At 46.8% G+C, this 20000-nt stretch overlaps 1 protein-coding gene across 3 annotated transcripts in view; it reads right to left on the reverse strand.

Moving 5' to 3' along the window:
* ldlrad3 (low density lipoprotein receptor class A domain containing 3) overlaps positions 1 to 20000 on the reverse strand; it is a 67277-nt gene that overhangs the window by 12505 nt on the left and 34772 nt on the right. For 2 of the 3 annotated variants that reach the window (XM_056598773.1, XM_056598772.1), the window contains exon 4: positions 19035 to 19169. In XM_056598773.1, coding sequence (XP_056454748.1) covers positions 19035 to 19169 — 135 coding nt within the window. The remainder of the gene's footprint in view (positions 1 to 19034; positions 19170 to 20000) is intronic. The other variant, XM_056598774.1, reaches the window with a different exon arrangement.

Below are 20000 nucleotides of genomic sequence, written 5' to 3' on the forward strand. Positions count from 1 at the left end.
AGTCGACTCGGTATATATAATCAGTGTTGGAATGCAAGGGGCCTTGTATGTTGTATCATCGAATATACAGTATGTATCTTAGTAACCAGCCATCTCTCGCCAGCCCGTAGGTACACCACGTGACCGCTGTCTAAGAGGCTGCTCAGAAGAGAGTATCCACCTGTGGTCTTAGGGAGACGCTGCTAGCCAGATGGAATTCCCCTCGGAAGAGCCGGGTAATTCCACACATGAATCATGACCCGTGTTGAACACACATCCACCGTTTGCTAATTCATGGACCTCCTCTCTCCGTCTCCCTTAGCCCTTATAGCCCTGCCTCGATCGGACCTGGACAACAACCAATCAATAAAACATCTTGTTTATTAAAACTGTAATTAATTACCGATACAAACAACACAGTGTATATAGCTTGATCAACACTTTCTTAGCTTGATCTTGATATTGAATAATTTGAGTAAGGCATAAACAAACCTGTACCATCGCACTACAAGCCTGGTAATCATCCCTGGTTTCTAATCCATTTCACTTCATAATTCAATGGGAACTTTGATCCGTCTGAGAAGTTTTCAGACTGGACTGACTCGCTCCCACCTGGACCAATCCCGGAAGGGAACGGCGATTCTGCAAGTGTGCAAGTTGCACACTGTCGATTTTTGAGCTGATATTTCTGAAAGTTTTTTTCCAAAACAGCTTCAATGGCAGAATCCGTAGACTTTGATGAGACTTCGAAGGCTTTGAACACAAGCGTTCGCTACAGGACTCGCCGTGTTGTTTTCGGTTGGACCCTATGGTCTGAAGCTGATTGGCTCAGCTGACATTGTCTGACAAAAGCAGTGGGGTTGGAAACGGGCCTTAGGGGGTTGTGGGATCAAGAAGACAGGTAAGGGGTTGAAGAGTTGGCGAGGGAGACATTTGGGCGACTTTCTGCCATGAAGCCCATCTAGGGGGGCACAGGGAAAGAGGGGTCTCCATGGAAACAGAGTTGAAGGGGGTGGGTGTGGGTGTGTGTGGGGGAACAATCTGTGCTATGTTCCAAGAGAATCCGAGAAAAGTATAATATTCTAAGATTCTGGCATAATTCAGAACTCACATACACACACTACTCTATCTGAGAAAGAGTTTGTGTGTGTCCATCTACCTATTGATTCACAATTTATCTATACCTCCATCTACCCATCCATCCATCAAATCCATCAATCCATCAACCACCTACACCAACCTGGTCTGATTGTATTTCATGCCCTTGCTTCTGATGTTCCACAGATCCTCCTCCCCAGCCTCAGAACCCTCCCCTGTCCCTGGTCGGTTCTGCTCCTGACTCCCGTCATGCACTCCTCGGTTCACCTTCACCTCTGGCCGTATCGTTGACAACCTTGTCCGATGAGCATCTCCCAGACCCCAGCTCTGACCTGTTCCCTTCATGCTTGCTGACCCCCAGACTGGTATTTAAACAGAGCTGGTACTCAAGAGTACCTGGACCAAGACATCATGCATGGTACTGCTACTCTTTCTCTCTGATTCTCCTCATTTGTCTTCCATGTCGTAGGCAGAGGCAGGGACCCAGTGCAGGAACCCACACACCACACAGACACAGAGAGAGAGAGAGGACCGTCAAACCCTGGTAGGACCTGGAAGGATCCGGAAGGACCTGGGAGGGGGGAAGGGGGGAAGGCAGGTCTCTGAGGAGGCTACAGTGACGGCAGAGTGCAGCCTGCGTATCATATAATGCAGGCAGCCCGACGATGTGAATGAAGTCATTTGTGTTAAGCGCGGTGGCGGGTCGATGCACACGACCTTGGGGCTTCACAGAAGAGTTCAAAGTCCCATGGAGGGTCACAGGGGAAGGCTGCGCCCGAGGCGTGAACGGTGTAGGCATGTGTAATGTCTCACTCCGTTATTCTCTGTTTGATGCCTCTCATATGTGTGCCTTACATTTTTCATTCTGTGAACATTGACTGTATTCTCTCATAAGCTTTAAGGATAAGGAACACACATTTGAATGACATACCATTTGATGTCATTATTTTTTATTAAATTAGAACAATAATGGAAGACAACAGCTTTCAGATCACTGCTGAGACGATAACTAGTATCATAAGATGGCCACAAATTCTGTTTAAAAGACGATTTAAAAAGACGACAAAACAGACGGCGTTGGGGAACACAGAGGCAGTTTTAGAGTTTGACGAAAAGTGTGGCTTTAATATAAGTCAGGCAGTCAATATGCATTAAAACCGGGGCTAGGGAAGGCAGGCGTTCTGCAGTGCTGGGGGCGGGCCAGAGCCTTAACGACAGGCGAGTTAGACGCAGCGCTAATGATTCATTACCGGGCTAGCCCGGTACAAAGCTCTTCAGCTAATGGCCAGGAAGTCTGGGTGTGAGCGGACGAGCAGTGCTCTCCATTAACGGGCTCCTAGCTGCTGCTTCTCCGCCCTGCCCTCCACGCGTTCAGTCCTCTCTGAAGCTCGTCTTCCACTGCCACTCGCTCCGACTCGCCTGCCTTTGGTTAGCACGCGCGCGTGCGAGAGAGAGAGAGAGAGAGAGCGGCGCTCACGCTCAGCCCTCATTAGGAGAACACTTCTTGAACTGAGGTGGAGATGGGTTGTAGATCGGTTATGACTGCAATAAATGTGCATTAACCTTGGACAGATTTTTTCTGGTGTCCACAGGACCGGTTTGATAACGTGTCCTAAGAGGTCACCTTCATGCATTAAAGTTACAGTTTCAATAAGGACAATGCCTTAACTATATTCAATTAATGAAGGCAGACATTAGGGGATGAAATATGGGGATGGAACTCTGTGCAGAAAATAGACTTGATGAGAGTGATAAAAATAGATGGCACGGCCTCTGAGCACCTCTGATGAACGGCATCTGACGTTGCCCGCTAATTTGCAGTGCGGACCAAATGATTTGCATCCATGTCAGGCGAGGTTGCCCCTTGACGGTGGAACGAGCTGCGGCAGGTTTCTCCGAGAAACATCTGAGGACCCGCGTCTTCCGCGGGCCACTTGGGACCAACGTCTGTGCCTCATTGTGTCGAGCTCTCATGTTGAATCCAGAATGCACTTTGAAACCCTCTCGGAGACGCGGTATTTACTCTGACTGTTAATTATGTGCTTTGATTTGCCTCAGTCTCTCTTGTAAGTTGCCTGAGCTAAAAGTGGCCATTCCATTGCTATCGATGATTATTATCAATGGCGATAGTTTTTTAGTTAAATAAAACCAAGTTAATTATACCCCAGAGAAGGTGATTTAATGCGCTATATTTCTCTGCTTACTATTGGCGAGGATAAATTCAGTTACACCAACTGATAAAAAAACTATATTCTTTTTTTTTTCACAGTAATACTTTGGGTTGAGGAACTGCCTTAAGCTTTTCCTTTAAACTTCCAGACAGATCTATGCGTCTTTAATGCTGAGGCCTCCATGAAGTATCACAGACACACAACAACACACACCCGAACGCTGTGGGTAAGTAAATATCAATGCAGCACTTGAGAAAGTGCTGCCCCGCCACGCATCACAGTTTCAATCCCCTTACCAAAGCCAAACACTGGAGAGCTCTCTCTCTAGCTGTGCTTATCACAGCACAAAACCTTTCCTCTGGGTCTCTATGTGAGCACACTTCTGTGGCCAGATTATATTTTGGTGCGTTTTTAGCCGTTGTTGTATAGGTAAGTTCATGATATACTTTGATTTGTGCCCTGTTGTTTTTGTTTTACAGCGGCAATGCAGGTAAACCCCTCATTTCGCAGACTGTGTTCACCCTCGTGGTGCCTACTGTTTTATTTGACAGTTTTATGTTTGTTAGAAGAAGCCTGGTGTTTGTTTGTTTTTTCACTCAGACAACGAACACTAGAAAGTAATGATGTGAGAAATGTGTTTATTGTTATGAAGTTTATTAGCCTCCCTAATAAATAAAACATTTGACGGGTTGTTCTTTTTATTCAACTTTATTTACGAAGGAACAGTTCACTGATCTTATTGCTCTCTCTCATAGCTGCACTCTGCAATGCTCCTTTCAATGTGATCGGCTCCTTTCACTGTGAGCTGTTCCTTTCACTGTGAGCTTCTCATTTCACTGTGATCTGTTCCTTTCACTGTTCCTTTCAGCTGTGATCTGTTCCTTTCCCTGTGAGCTGTTTCTTTCACTGTGAGCTTCTCATTTCACTGTGATCTGTTCCTTTCACTGTTCCTTTCAGCTGTGATCTATTCCTTTCCTTTTCAGGGTCAGTTGTCTTACTCATGTGGTTTTGGATGGCTCAACACGCAGTTAGGAGGAGCCGGGGATCGATTTAACAACCTTCTAGTTACAAGTTAACCCTCTCTACCTCCAGAGCCAATGCCCCACATGTAACCTAAATTGTTCTGAATATAGGTTGCACCTACATGAGTGATAAATGAGGAACAACCAGGCACAGTGAGAACCCATCCCCCCAAGCATCAATACGAACAATTACAGTTGAAAGCTGATCAAGGATCCATCGATTTTGTATGTTGTAGCAACCAAAACAATCCGCACACAAACACACCTCTCAAAGACATTAAACAGTATCCTTATGAAGACCTACAAACACACACACACAGATCCCAGAACATGTGAACACAGACTCAGCAGGCACCAGGCATTCGTCCTGTAACTCTATCCATGTGAGAACTAGTGGTGACAGGAGACCTTCTGGCTGGTTGAAGTTCAGGTTGACAATATTTGACAAAGTGCCCGGAGCAGAGATCACATTTTCACAGCCACGGTCCCTATCAAGTTGAAAGAGTGGCGGCCATGTTTTAATTAAAGTGTGACTGCAGGGCACCTTAGGTAAACATTGTATATGTTATGTACCCTGGAGAATAGACACATGGTGATTTTATGTGCAGTTAAACACGCCACATATAGTGTGTGTATGTGTGAGTTTGTATATACACATGCATAATCTGTCTGTGTTTGTATGTGTGCGAGTATGAGCTGGTATGTGTAAGTGTGTGTGTGTGTGTGTGTGTGTGTGTGTGTGTGTGTGTGTGTGTGTGTGTGTGTGTGTGTGTGTGTGTGTGTGTGTGTGTCTGTGTGTGTGTGTGTGTGTGTGTGTGTGTGTGTGCTTATGTGTAGGTTTGCAGTCAGGGAAGGGGGAGAGAAGGGGGGGACTAGTGGGTCATAGGCCGGCATGGAAAGTCTGCTGCAGGCTTATCTGGGGCAGCAGAGAGCTGTAACTCCCCGTCAGACTCACTCAGTCCCGCCTCCGTGCTCTGGAATCTGGGCGACAGGCAGGTCAGCCCTGGTCTGTGGTCGGCTCCAAACGGCCGGGGCTTAACCCTGTGTGGCCATATGCCATCTCAGCTCACACTCAGAGCAAACAATCCGGAACAAACACATGCACCTAAACACACACACACACACACACACACCCACATGCACACACAAACACACACACACACACACACAGAGGCTCACACTCACAGACAAACGTGCACACACACACACACACACACACACACACACACACACACACACACACACACACACACACACACACACACACACACACACACACACACACACACACACACACACACACACACACACAGAAACATACACAACTCCCCTTCAAAGTGCTCCCAAGCCAACTCCCCCTTAGTTTTTTGTTCTGCTGACCTTTTCATCCCCTGGTCAGTAAACAGAGCAGGAGACCCCCAGCCTGGGTCCCTGTCCTCTAGTCCCCTCTGTCCTGCAGGAGACCCCCACACTGGGTCCCTGCCCTATAGTCCCCTCTAGTCCCCTCTATACGGCAGGGGCCCCCCAGCCCGGGTCCTTGCCCTCTATTCCCCTCTGTCCTGCAGAGGCCCCCCAAACCCGGGCCCCGCCCTTTAGTCCCCTCTGTCCTCCAATACAAGGCCGGCTTATCAAAGTCAAACCACCCAGAGAGGCTGAGACCGGCTGCTATCAGCCAGAGGCTGGGGGAGCTCGGCCCGGTCGGAGAGCACTAGCTCGCCGCTAGCGATAAGAGCTAGCCCCCGATGGTGCTAGGTAGGAAAATAAGTCGGTAAAGTTTGATTGATAGCAGCTTTTTGAAGGTGTTACAAAGTGCTGCAAATCAAACAGAGTGGAAACATCAATCGTAAATACAATGGCACAGCGGTAATAGTACCATCTGTAAAAAGTAGAGGCATCGGCTTTCAGCTGAAGGGAGGGTGTGCGAGGATGTTTGATGTGTTTATCGTTCACATTTGATTCACTTAATGTGCTGCTTTGATTAAGACAATGAAACGTCTCATACTGAAGACCTACCAAGCTTCCAACACAAGCCAAAACGCCATAACAATAATAAAAACATAACACTGCTGAAAATAACGTGCCCCAAAATGTTGTTATTGATGAAACGCTTCAATGTTAGCAATGAGCTTCAATATTAGCAATGAGCTTAAATGTTAGCGATGAGCTTCAAGCTTAGTATTGAGCTTCATGCTAGCAATGAGCTTCAATCCAGTCAAATTAGTCAAAAATTAGTTAAAAGTGAGTTGATGGGGGAACACAGAACACACACACGCATGTAAATATTGTCCCAGCAAGTTAGAATTCTAGGTTATGAACTTTTCTAAACATGAGTTCAGTTCTCATTTCCACTACAAACACAATGAAACAATAAATACCTAGAAGAAGAATGACCAAGAAGCACCGTTTATGCCAAAGCAACCAACAAATTAGCCGAAGCATAAAATATGCACATGAATTATCATCATTGGTGTTCAGACTTTCTGTGCAGTGAGATGATAACATGTAATAAGTTTGTTAATCGAGTCAAGGAGAAATTTATGTTTCAATAGGATTTGGGTTAAAAACAAAACAGTTGCTGAGCTGTGAACGTGACCTTGAAGCAACACTTCCCACGTGCGTTGTGGGAATTTAAAATAAATAATTCAAAAAAAGATTTCCACATTTCCACATTTCCACACACGTCACACACACACACGTCGCACACACGTATGAAAGCCTGCACACACACACACACACTCACACACACACACACACCCACACACACACACACACACACCCACATACTCACAGAGCGTATGCACGTGTCCGCGCACACACACACACACACACACACACACACACACACACACACACACACACACACACACACACACGCACACACACACACACACACACACACAATCTTTCCCTATCTCGCTGCATCTTTGAGTTCATCATGTGGCTTGCAGCTGGAAGCAGAAGGCGCTTCTAGAAACGTCTTTCAAAGTATTGATGAATATTCTGTCTCATCGCCCCCAAGGTTGTAGTGTTCAGACCTGTAGTCTGGCCCTTCCTTGTCCCTTAGGGGTAAGGCCAGGAAATAATGGTGGCAATTAAGATCATAGTTCTCCTCCCGCGATGGACGTGGTGTGTGTGTATGTGTGTATGTGTGTACGTTGTACGTGCATGCTTGTGTGTGTGTGTATTAGGGATGCTTGTGTGTGTGTGTATTAGCAGGTAGCAACGCGATTGCTACCTGCTGTAGTACTCTCATTGGCTAAATCGATGAGAATGTTTTAGACTCAGTCAATATAAGGTCGCAGGGAGACGAAGCTCTGTTCGTTTGTATATTTTATTTACGTGACCAGATATTTTTTATATGTTTAAAAATAATCAGTTCTCTTGTTTTGGGAATCAGTTCTCGTCGTTCACCTTCGGGATACTTTCGTTCTGACAGAATCGTTCGCGACCGACCCATACCTAGTGTGTATGTGTCTGTGTTGTATGTGAATGTGTGTGTGTGTGTGTTTGTGTCTGTGCTGTACGTGGATGCATGTGTGTGTATTTTTACGGGCATGTATGTGTGTGTGCATGCATGTTTGTGTGTGAGGGGGAACATGCCTTGAAGCTCATGTTCTGAATCAAAGCTGGAAGCAGAAATGTGCCCATGTGACCTTTTAACCCAGATTATCTCTCTACCTTTCAACGTCTTCCATTTGCATATTATCTCCTGCCATTTTCTGCCTTTCATAATTTGCAACTTTACCACCGTAGGTTATTAAGTAACACAGTTAGATTAGGGCAGGCCAGGAAAGCTGCCTCAGATGTTTTATCTAATGAATGCCAAACACTGCTTGCTTTAAATCTGGTATTATCTGGATTGGAACAAGCTAGTCAGAACCAGGATGGTAGCCAATCAGCTTCAGCCTACAATTCAGACCAGCCAATCACAAGTGATTATTTCCATAAAATAATTGGATATTTCCCAAGCACACTACCTTATTAAATGTGAAGGCTGTAAAATATACCGGATCATGTGCATAGAAATACAAGATTCAAAGGTGTCATATCACTTTATATGGGGACATATAAGGCAGATCAGAGAATCAGAAGCATCAAAGAATCCCAAAATATAAGAAAAGCTAAAATAATATTTTCATGATCTGTCTAGTTTCTCTCTCTCAGCAGTGGTCTTAGCAGCAGAGGTAATTCAACAGATGGGAGAGAGAGACAGGCAGAGCGAGAGAGAGACAGAGAGAGAGAGAGAGAGAGAGAGAGAGAGAGAGAGAGAGAGAGAGAGAGAGAGAGAGAGAGAGAGAGAGAGAGAGAGAGAGAGAGAGAGAGAGAGAGAGAGAGAGAGAGAGAGAGAGAGAGAGAGAGAGAGAGAGAGAGAGAGAGAGAGAGAGAGAGAGTAATTACCTCTATACGACTAGTGTTGCATGCATAGACTAGAGAGAGAGAAACTCCCAAGACACACACACACCCACACCCACACACACACACACACACACACACACACACACACACACACACACACACACACACACTGACATTCTCTGTCTGTCTATTGCCTTGCTATTTCTCTGTTTTTATATTCCTCTCCTTCTCTTTCTTCCTCCTGTCCTCCCTGTGCTTGGTTCTTGATTTCTTCCTCCTCCTACTCCCTCACCAATCCCCCTTCCCTCTCCCTCTGTCCTCTCAGCCCTCTATCCACCTCCCTCTCCCCCTACCTCTACCTGCGTCTCTGTTTTCCTTCCCCGTCTGGCAACAAACCCCAGCCCGTTAATCTGTCCCTGCACTGTAAAGTCTATTTACCCTTCCCATCCGCACAGCCACGCTATTGGGACATCTGGCTCCAGACACAACACCGAGCCCGCCGCAGATTCAATTATGAATTCAGACATTTGCAGGTATCAATAGATAACAGCCGTGGCGTTACATTCAGCCAGTGTGAAGCCGTGCAGCTGTTACAGCTGTTGTCAACCAGAGAGAAACTAGGCATGGTCCTCCAGCAACGCTCCCACAAAGTCAAGTTTACCATAGTCGCTATATCATTTAGTTGCTGATGATTTATCGACGTACTTAGTATAGTGCTTTGCTTAATGTTGCTTCAATATAGTTTTCATGCTAAAAAGACGACTGGGATTTTGATACTGATATCGATGAATACATCATGCTCATATATCACGATAAGAACTCAAATTGAACCACAATTTTTGCTATTATTTCAAACGTTATTCTCTAATATTTAAAGACCCATTGAAGAAGATAATTAGCATCCAACCCACTAAATAGCAAAATTGAACTCCTGTTAAAACTCATTCCAATTTGTTGTGTGTGATCAAAGGTTCAGAGGAAAAACCAAAAAACATTCAACAACATTTTTGATGAATGTTTGTAGGCACATGAATATTAGATGGACACCACTTGTGTTTTATCTCCCAGCTCTTGAAGAAGTTTCCCCCCGTTGCCACGCGTTCCCCTGGGCGGGGAGGCATTGGTTGCACTGCAGCCGCCTCCAGCCCCTCACGTCTCCTTTATGGGCTGCTGCTCCACAAAGGACTGACGCTGTGGAACAGAGACTGAGGGACAAGGGCAGGGCAGGGGCTGAGAGAGGGAGAGAGAGAGTGAGAGGGGGGAGGAGGGAGGGAGGGAGAGGGGGAGTGAGGGAGAAAGGGGGGGGGGAGGGGGTAGAGAGAGAGAGGGAGAGGGAGCAGGAGAGAGAGAGGCAGAGTGGTGGTATTGGAGGGAGGGAGGGATGGAGGGAGGAAGAGAGAGGGAGGCAGAGAGAGAGAAAGAGGGAGGGAGAGGGAGAAAGAGAGAGAAAGAGGGAGAGGGAGAGAGATAGAGAATGAGAGGGAGAGAGAGATAGAGAGAGAGCACACCATAGAGAAAGAGTACATGAGAGAGAGAGAGAGAGAGAGAGAGAGAGAGAGAGAGAGAGAGAGAGAGAGAGAGAGAGAGAGAGAGAGAGAGAGAGAGAGAGAGAGAGAGAGAGAGAGAGGCGTCATAGCAGTGAAGTGGAGAGAGAGGGATGGAGAGAAACAATGAGAGAACAGTGGGAGAGTGGGCGGGAGAGAAAGAGTGAGCTCTTGGGAGTGCTGCCCATGGACGAGTGTGTACGAGAAGTTCACACATAGGTCTGACAAAAGCCTCAGTGTGGAGAGAGAAGTCCCCACATTACCATCCCTACTCTGCACATATGAAACAGCATCATTTCAGCTTGCTATACTCATGCTCCCATCTCAGGTTGTATTGTTCCCTTATTGTCAGGCTCTAGTCTTATCTTTGTTTCCCACAGAAGAAACCTCTTTCGTATTAACCCAGTGCTAAGGGAATCCCGACTTTACATTCACCACATACTGTACTAGCGTGCATGCCTTCCCCCCCGGTTAAGCAGCAAACTTTGGGCACGCAAAGTGCCCACAGCGGGTTGACAGTAAGCAGAACTACAGTGACAGGGGCCCGGGATAGAGAAATTGGCCTCATGCTGAGCTTCAGGAACCTCCATGATAAGCCTGTTATCTCTGGCTCTCTGCTCTGTCACGAGCCCACACACACACACACACACACACACACACACACACACACACACACACACACACACACACACACACACACACACACACACACACACACACACACACACACACACACACACACACACACACACACAAACACACACACACACACACACACACACACACCGACGACTCTCTATTGTACCAGCCAATAGACTGCAGGGATACTCACTGTCAGAGTGGCTTTCATGTGAGGCCTTTTGAAGCCGCTCACAAGCAGACACAATTGTCGGAGTTGGAACGGGGACAGGAAATCTTTTTTCATCCTTTTATTTGTAATTCTTATGGTTATTTATGTGACTGGTTTATTATTTTATGTCCCAGTTCATTTACTGTCATTTTTTATTACGATTGGAATGTATACATTGTTCTTTTAAAATCTGTGATTTCTTAGTTCAATCTAATTGATATTTTATATGACCGTTATTTTATATGTCATCGTGTATGTTCTGTATTTATGGACTGCTGTTTTATTAATAAAAACTTTATTGTATTTTATATGCGTATGCTACACAATAAGATATTATCGGGGCACAAAGCAGACTATAACATTGTCCCACTAGTTCTTCAAACAAAGGCTACAATACAATCTCATGCAGACTGCATGTATTTTTGATGCGTAAGTGTCAACACAGGCATCAAAGGTGGCTTTGTGGTCTTCTATCACATAGTTTAACTTGAGATCACGATGCACTGAACCCCACCGGGACTTTCCTTTCCGCTTCTCATCGCCAATGTGATTTAAGGTGCTGCATAAGCGGCTTGTGCATCACTGAAACTGAATTTATGGCTTGTCTTTGCGGTTTAGTTTTGTAGCGCTACTGGGCATAGGTAGTCGAAGAATCTGGGACTAACATCTCAGCCAATCATGCTGGAGGGGATTTGTTTTGGGGGCCGGAAAAAAGCTGGGGGCGGGGACTAACAAAAGGGAGTGTGGAAGTAGGAACATGTCTTTCTTTGGTTGACAGTAAGTGCTTTCCACTATGCCTCAGTGGCTTCGGAGTAAACTCCATTAAACTGTCTGATTTTGTAAAGGACACAGGCCATGTTATTAAAAGGAGATACAGATAAGCCATTATCACTTGGCCATTACAACTTAATAGAAACTAGACACCTTTCATGGACAAATGAAAAGTTTAAGGAAAATGAATTAAAAGAAAAAACACATTAAAGTTTGAAATCAATTTGCTACAGGGGAGAAGGGGGGTATTATTTGAAATTGAAGTCAGTTAAAAAAAATATAATGAAGGAACTTTGGGAACACACACACACACACACACACACACACACACACACACACACACACACACACACACACACACACACACACACACACACACACACACACACACACACACACACACACACACACACACACACTCTCTCTCTCTCTCTCTCTGTCTTTCGGATGGGCAGTGAACCGAACACAGAAAGGGGGGAACAGTTCAGCTTTTGTTCTCTGCGCTCCTCCGCAGGTTTGAGGGCCGTTGTCGCCATGGCAACTGAACATGGTGTGACGTGGGAGGGAACGGCAGTTGGTGTCAGGAAGCCGGGAGTGAAAAGGACTGACGGTTATGGGGCCTCCAAGGACAGCCGTGATTCATGGAGTCTTTTGCCCCCATGAGGAGACTCTCTCTGGGACACTGGCAACGGCAACGTGACCCCCGTCGCGAGAGGTCCTCCATTAGTCACCTGGTGGCCATCTTGGTGATAAAAGCCAGCATGCAGGGGAACTGAATTATAGTGTTTAGAACCAAGATGGCCGCTAGTTGAAAAAGGCCTGTCACACTGACAGTTGAACAGAGGATTGAGAGAAACAGGATAAAAAACAAGAGCAAGACCCCGAGACCCAAAACACTCTCCCGCTTCAAGGCTTCCTAAACGACACAAACATAATCGAAAGATTGGCATCTTTCGACGTTCAAAACCTGACCACAAGAAATGGAAGAACCCGAGACCCTAAAACACACTCACGCCTCAAGGGTGTCAAACACAGTCACGAAAACTGTCTGAGATACCAAACGGTTTGAATGAGGGCTCAGATCCGTGATGACAAAAGACGCAGGACTGAAAACTAAGTAAGGCCGCAGTGTCTGTAACCTCAAACACACCGTAAACAGCCTCATCAACACACAGCTAAGCACTCGAGGTTCGGGCTAAGGCATCTTATTCTCCTATGCCTGCAGGTTCGACTGCGACCCCGGGACCTTTTTTTCCGCTCTTTATTTTACCACTGCACCAGCCTCCCCTCGACGTGTAAGCACAGTTTACGATACACAAGAGAAGCGGGCTGAAACTTTGGATGATTTAAAACCCACAGGGCGGCCCCGCCGCGCCCGCCCCCCCCCCCTCCTCTCCTCCCCCTCCCCCCGGCTGTCGAGCGAGCGCGCAGGCACCTGATGAACGGCCGCAGTTACGTTTCCCTTCCCCGCCCGCCTCCCCACCGCCTCGATTTCTCCCCGTTTCCGGCGTTCCCTCCCACCCCATCAATGTCTCCCCTGCAGCCCTGTGTGTTAATGAGGGCACGACCGACACAGCAGCCATTCACACACACCTGCAACACAACACAACACGACGCGACACGACAAACGCCCTATGGATTAATTTGTCATTGCGTAGCAGGCAAAACTAATTCTAAGGCCTCGGATCCGGCCTGAAATCAATAAGTAGGGGCTGTTGAGCGTCTGGGAGGCTATTAGAAAGCTAAGAAGATGCCACCGGTGAGCACAGGGGCTTTGTTCTCTGACTCTTTTCTCTTACTTTTTGAGGGCGGAGGGGGGCACTTTGTCAGCCTTAAGGGGCCATCTTGTTGTAGTTTACAACAGTGAGCTGTTCAATTCAATTCTATTCAATTCAATTCAATTTGTTTAGCCTTTAATCGCCGGTACAGTCTCAAAGGGCTTCACAGGCGGTGTGTTTATGACACCCCCCTGACCCTAGCCCCCCAGAGGGCAAGAAAAAAGTCCTTTACTTAGCAAGGAAGAAATACAATGGCTGCATACATATATACATACATACAGGCAAAACAATTTAAAATTGTCAGCTACGGATTGAGCTGGAAGACATTTTGACCTTTTTGAACCAGCACTGATATCCACAGAAGGAAGGCTGATGGTTTGGCAGTGCTTCAGGAAGAACAGCAGTGGCTCCAGCCCTGTGTATCCCTTCAGTAGTCCTTCGAAGGAGTTCAGAGGGCGTGTCACTCACTGGACTTCAGTTTTTCCTCTCGGCAGATACATGCGAGGGCAAATTGAATGAAAATCCAATCATGACTGACGAAACACCCAGATGAGAACACCCGTCTGTCTATCTTAATTCTATTAGAGCTCCATTATCCCCTAACCAAGCATAACACGTTGTGCTATTAAGTCGAAAATGGAGCAGGTAAAATAGGCCTGGAATTCCCCTGACAAGAATCCATCAATTTAAAACCCAAACTAATTAACTCAAACCAGGTCCCATTGGCAGCTCATTCCTTCTCAAAAAACCCCAAACCATGTCCTATTTATCTGGCAGATCTTGGACTGTACTAATTTGACCACCTCATCTCCTACCACATCAGTAGTGTGCGTGCGTGCGTTGCCATGGTGTTGACAGCTCCCTCGTCATCATGCAGCATCCCATAATGCTAACTGGCAGTCCCGCGGCTGCTGCTCTCCTCTCCCTGTGTGGTTTGTTCAGCTCTCTGTCCCTGTGTGGGTGTTCAGTCCTCTCTAATTGTGCTGGCCGCCCATGCTCAGAGTAGCTGTCCAATGATGCTGATTACGCTGATGGCGCTGCCTGGCAGGTCCATAATGGGACATGAAAGGCTTCGTGACAGCAAATTGTGGGAGATTTTTCTTCCTTTCAAACGGCGGCTGTGTTGTTTGAGGTTTTGAGGCGCAGGGGCCAGGCGGCTGCTGTCTGTCTGTCTGTCTGTCTGTCTGTATGCTGGGTGGGCGACAGCAGCTGGGAAAGATCCAGGAGATGCATTATAGATCTAGGAGCAGGTCTCGATAAACAAAGAAAGACTTTTTGGGGGAGGAAGGCTGTTTGATGGAAGTACGCCACACAGTGTCATTGAGTAGAGAGACGCTAGACACAAAACAAAAATGCATTGCATTGTGATTGAACACCTGTGTCAATAGCACACAGGGTACCACTCAGTGGTGCACACGTGTAAATTGACACGGCCCTTCCCTGCAAACTATGCAAACGCGTCCCAAAGTCTCGCTAAAAACCCTCAGGCAAGACGCCCGCGGAAGGATTCAGAGCAGAGTGCTGTGCTGAGAATTGGGCTGTAGTCTTCTGTGCTCTACAAAGAATTGCATTTCCCCCTTCGTTATTCTATTATCCTCCTCGCGGGGAATCAGGGTACAACTGTCGCCTGCAACAAACCTAATCATGAAACCTAATGCGAGCTGTTGATATGGGGCTTTACACCGAGAGGAATTCCAATCTGTGTGTGTGTGTGTGTGTGTGTGTGTGTGTGTGTGTGTGTGTGTGTGTGTGTGTGTGTGTGTGTGTGTGTGTGTGTGTGTGTGTGTGTGTGTGTGTGTGTGTGTGTGTGTGTGCGTGTGTGTGTAAGCACAAGCGTGAGACAGCCAGGCATGCACTCTCCGAACTACTATTATGCACACAACCCTCCACCCACGTGGTCCATCGGGTATTCATCAGGTTTTTTTTGAGGATAGAATGAGTCTGTCTGGGCCGCTCCAGACAGTGCAGATTGAACCTTGTTATCCCTGAATACACTCGGCAAAACATCCCCACATACTTTAGCTGCCTCTTTAGTTGGCTGACATGTCCATCGCACCACGATAAGTACTGTAGTAGCAGGCTACATACTTTAGCTCCCTCTTAGGTTTGGCTGGCATGTCCATTGCACAACGATAAGTACAGTTTCTTTGCTTTGAGTTGCCATTTGATGTACAGGTACACAGCCAACCTCCCTTTGTGGTCGTATTTGTACCACTAGAGTCCAGGAGCACATTCAGGAAAGGTCATCCTGACATTGATGTCAGGTTTTCTGGGGCCAAACCCAGAGGGCTCCTCCGTAAAAGCCTGGTCTCCTTGCCGCTAAGAGTCCTGTCGACTTGCAGTTTCACGCTCCACAGGGCGTGTTCACAAACCGTTTTCTTTTTTAGAACGACTTCTGATTGGGAATTTAAGAACATTCCGGTTTCAGAACGTCACACGATAATCAATGTACAGAGAACTGATCGATCGTAGGGTGAAAGTGGTGTGCAAACGATCGCCATTGAAAATCTAGGCCTGCAATTATTCCACATTGGATTTTCCACATCCGACGGGCAGTGAAGCAAGTTGCATGGAAAGTGTTTCCACACATAACTCAAACTACGCTGAGGGCACGCGCCTTAATGCAACGCTCGATGGCTCGATGGCACGATGGCAATCTAGATCTCAGACTTGGGAGTCTGGAGTCTAAAACATTCCCTCCACCTCCTACCGTAATCCCACCAGAGACATGGGCATGAGGGTGTCTGCTGAACTCTGGACATCGGTCCGAGGTCACGCTTCAGAAACCCAGGACCCAGGGGAGCCCTAGTGGGACTGTGGGCTCTGCCGTGGGACCGTCTCCCGGCCAAAGTCCTCCTGGGACCATGGGCCACAAGCTACACGGTTCACCGTCTACGTTTAGGCCTCCAAAAGCAACCCCCATATATATGGATTGACTGTAACTCGCCTTGGATGAAAGCACCCGCTGCAGGACCAGTGAAGCGTAGTCTCTAATCCTCCCTCAGTTCGGACCCAGCTTTCCGTCTCCGCTTTCCCTCTCTCTCGATATGTTAAATGGCTTTGGAGTCTCTCTGTCTCTCTCTCTCCCTGTCTCTTTCCGTGTCTCTCTCTCCTTGTCTCTTTCCATGTCTGTCTCTCTCCGTATATGTATCTCTCTCTCTTTGTCTCTCTCTGCCTGTCTCTTTCCGTTTCTCTCTCTCCCGGTCACTTTCGGTGTCTCTCTCTCCCAGGCTCTTTCCGTGTCATTCTCTCCCGGTCTCTTTCCGTGTCTCTCTCTCCCGGTCTCTTTCCGTGTCTCTCTCTCCCGGTCTCTTTCCGTGTCTCTCTCTCCCGGTCTCTTTCCGACTCTTTCCGTCTCTCTCTCTCTCTCTCTCTCTCTCTCTCTCTCTCTCTCTCTCTCTCTCTCTCTCTCTCTCTCTCTCTCTCTCTCTCTCTCTCTCTCTCTCTCTCTCTCTCTCTCTCTCTCTCTCTCTCTCTCTCTCTCTCTCTCTCTCTCTCTTCCTCTCTCCCCGTCATCTGTTCCTTTCGGGTTACTGCATGGACGCTCCGTTCTCCCTCGCCAGCCACACCTGATTGGGCCTGCACACCTTCGATAACTCTCTTATTCCCCCCCCCCCTCTCAGACCCAAACACACATGCACACACAGGCTCCTTGAACCACAACCTTTATCTCCATGTGCAATCATCGGACTGGTGTTTTTATAGATTTGTCCGCACTTAGCCTGCTTTCTGCTTAGCTTAAGAACACCCATTACCACCATCGTCGATCCAATAGCAGAAGTGAAACAGTAAGCATTATAAATCGCTGGTGAGCAGCGCTTCAGTTGAGTTCAGACCCGTCGCGATGCTGAATCACGTCTGGGAAAATAAAAACAGGGGAGAGTAGATTAAAAGCCAAGAGCAGCCCACTGTGTGTTATATACGAGTTGTTATCAATATAGAATCACCCAGGTAATAAATATATGTATCTTTGGGGACGGGATAGCCACACTGCCGCTCTACAAATATGGAGTTCAGATAAGCTGTGGTTCGACGCATGCGACACGACGCAAGAGGGAAACAGTAAAAGCTCATTTAGAGAGAAGATGTGCAGGGTTGGAGAACGAGAGCGAGAGAGAGAGAGAGAGAGAGAGAGAGAGAGAGAGAGAGAGAGAGAGAGAGAGAGAGAGAGAGAGAGAGAGAGAGAGAGAGTGAATAAGAGAGAGAGTGAGTACGTGAGAGAGTGGGGAAAGTAAACTGCAAGAGAAGAGGCTATGCTCAGGCAACCTGGAGCAGATATTGAATGTCTTATCTGTCACCTGCAGGTCTGTGCTTATTACCAAGGCAGGTGGAGTCAGAGCACAAAAGGGATTGTGTGTGTGTGCGTGAGTTTGTGTGTATGTTTGTGTGTGTGTCTGTGTGTGTGTGTGTGTGTGCGCGTGTGTGTGTATGTTTGTGTGTGTGTGTGAGCGTATATGTGTGAGTGTGTGTGTGCGCGTGTGTGTATGTTTGTGTGTTTGTGTGTGTGTGTGTGTGTGCGTATGTGTGTGTGTGTGTGTATGTGTGTGTGCGTGCGTGTGTGTGTGTGTACGCGTTTGTGTGTGTGTGTGTGTGTGTTTGCGTTACAGAGACTGTGTTTGCTCTGAGAGTTTAACTCTGCAGCCTAGCGGATGCCAGAAAACAAAATAAACCCTTCTCATCCCTGATCTTTGCTGAAGGCCAATGCTGAGCACACAACTTCTCCCCACTTGTCCTGAACAAGAGCCGAGTGGGTAAGCCAATGGTGGAATGAAGAGACCTTCAAGAAGAGATCTTCTATGGCATTTCAGTATGCTTAGCCAGAACGCAGAAGCAGTCCCTCCTACACAAACAAGACTTGGCACGCAAAAGTGTGTCTCGAACAGTCGCTGGTTTTTGCTTGGTCAGTTGCACAGTAAGGAAGTGCTGACACCCTCTCCTCATTGAGATGCCTTTGTTTGAATGTATTTGCTATATGAGCATCTAACTATCTGAAATGCTTACCTTGCACTCTGAGGTGGGAACTAGTGTACTAGTAGGCAGTGGGAATGAACACAGCACTTTGTCTTTATTCCACTTTCCCGTTATTCCACTGGGTTAGAAGACAGCAGCAGGCCCTGGAGATAAGCTATAAATTCATGCGCCTCTATACGCAGATACGCTTGCTAAGACTAGGCCAACCCTAACCATTACATCAATGTATAAATAGATGGCTATATGATTGGATGGATCAATGGCAGGGTGGATGGATAGATAGACCGATATAGGCAGATAGATAGAAAGGCAGACAGACGATGTTTGTACACAGCCCATTAATGCCCAGCTGGGGTCCAGCAATAACCCACATTATCATCTTATTTTCCTGGATGCATAGATGAACGTTTCACTGCTGCATCCTTGACACAGTATTTATTCCCTACCAGCCATGCTGTGTGTGTGCAGGAGTAGATCGCCTGCACCGGGCCTACCTGCTGTGGTCAGGCAGTCCTCCTCGTCGCTGTTATCCTGGCAGTTGTCCTCACTGTTGCACAGGAAGCTGCGGTCCACACAGCGGCCGTTGCGACACTTGAAGCGAGACTCCGAGCACACCAGGGGGTTGGCTGCTGGGATTAGGGAGGAGAAGGTGGTATTGGGACAGGAACACTAGAAGAGACTCCGAAGGGGGTTGGATGTTGGGGTTAGGGGCGAGGGGACGTACGCCCTATTCAACTACCTTTTTCCTCCACGTTTACGCACATTTTTACAGATCCTTTTTTAATGACCCAAATGACCACAAGAGGGAAAATCTAAGCACACTGCAAGTCCACAGCTAGTAAACATTTGATTAGAATACAATTCAACTGTTATTACTAGCTTAAAATAATATGAAATATAGAGTTTAATACTTTTAAAGCATGGTCTTCGGTGATAAACCACTGCCATGCTGATGATAAAGGGTTTATGATGCTAAAGTTAGCCGAAGACCAACCTCCTCAGAGTTTGGTGCATATTCGGTTTCTTTGTGGCTGTTTTCTAAGGTGTCTGACCAGCTAGAGAGTGCCATCTGTATGATTTTACTTTGAAGTTAAATTTGACTATTAGACTTTAATGCATGAGGAATTATCTAAATAAGGTGAATATTTTGAGTTTCATTTCAAGACGGTGTCGGAAGTAACTTTTAGATGTTAGGTCCCATTTCAACTTCCAACACTTTGATGCAACCAAATTTAGCAGCGTAAAACCATTTGTATATAATTATCCTTGGGATTTCTCAAAGATGTGATGAATGAGTAAGTATCCTGATCTGGAGATCTCTGTCGCATAAAAAAATGTATCAACTTGAATCATTTAAAGTGTGGCAAAGAGTGCAGTGGCAGCATATTCAAGTTTCTCTCTGGGAAGAAACTATGAACCATGAAAGAAATTATGCAAAATTCCTCCTTCTATCCTGACAA

Source organism: Gadus chalcogrammus, chromosome 9, assembly GCF_026213295.1.
Source record: "Gadus chalcogrammus isolate NIFS_2021 chromosome 9, NIFS_Gcha_1.0, whole genome shotgun sequence".
NCBI classification, from domain to species: Eukaryota; Metazoa; Chordata; class Actinopteri; order Gadiformes; family Gadidae; genus Gadus; species Gadus chalcogrammus.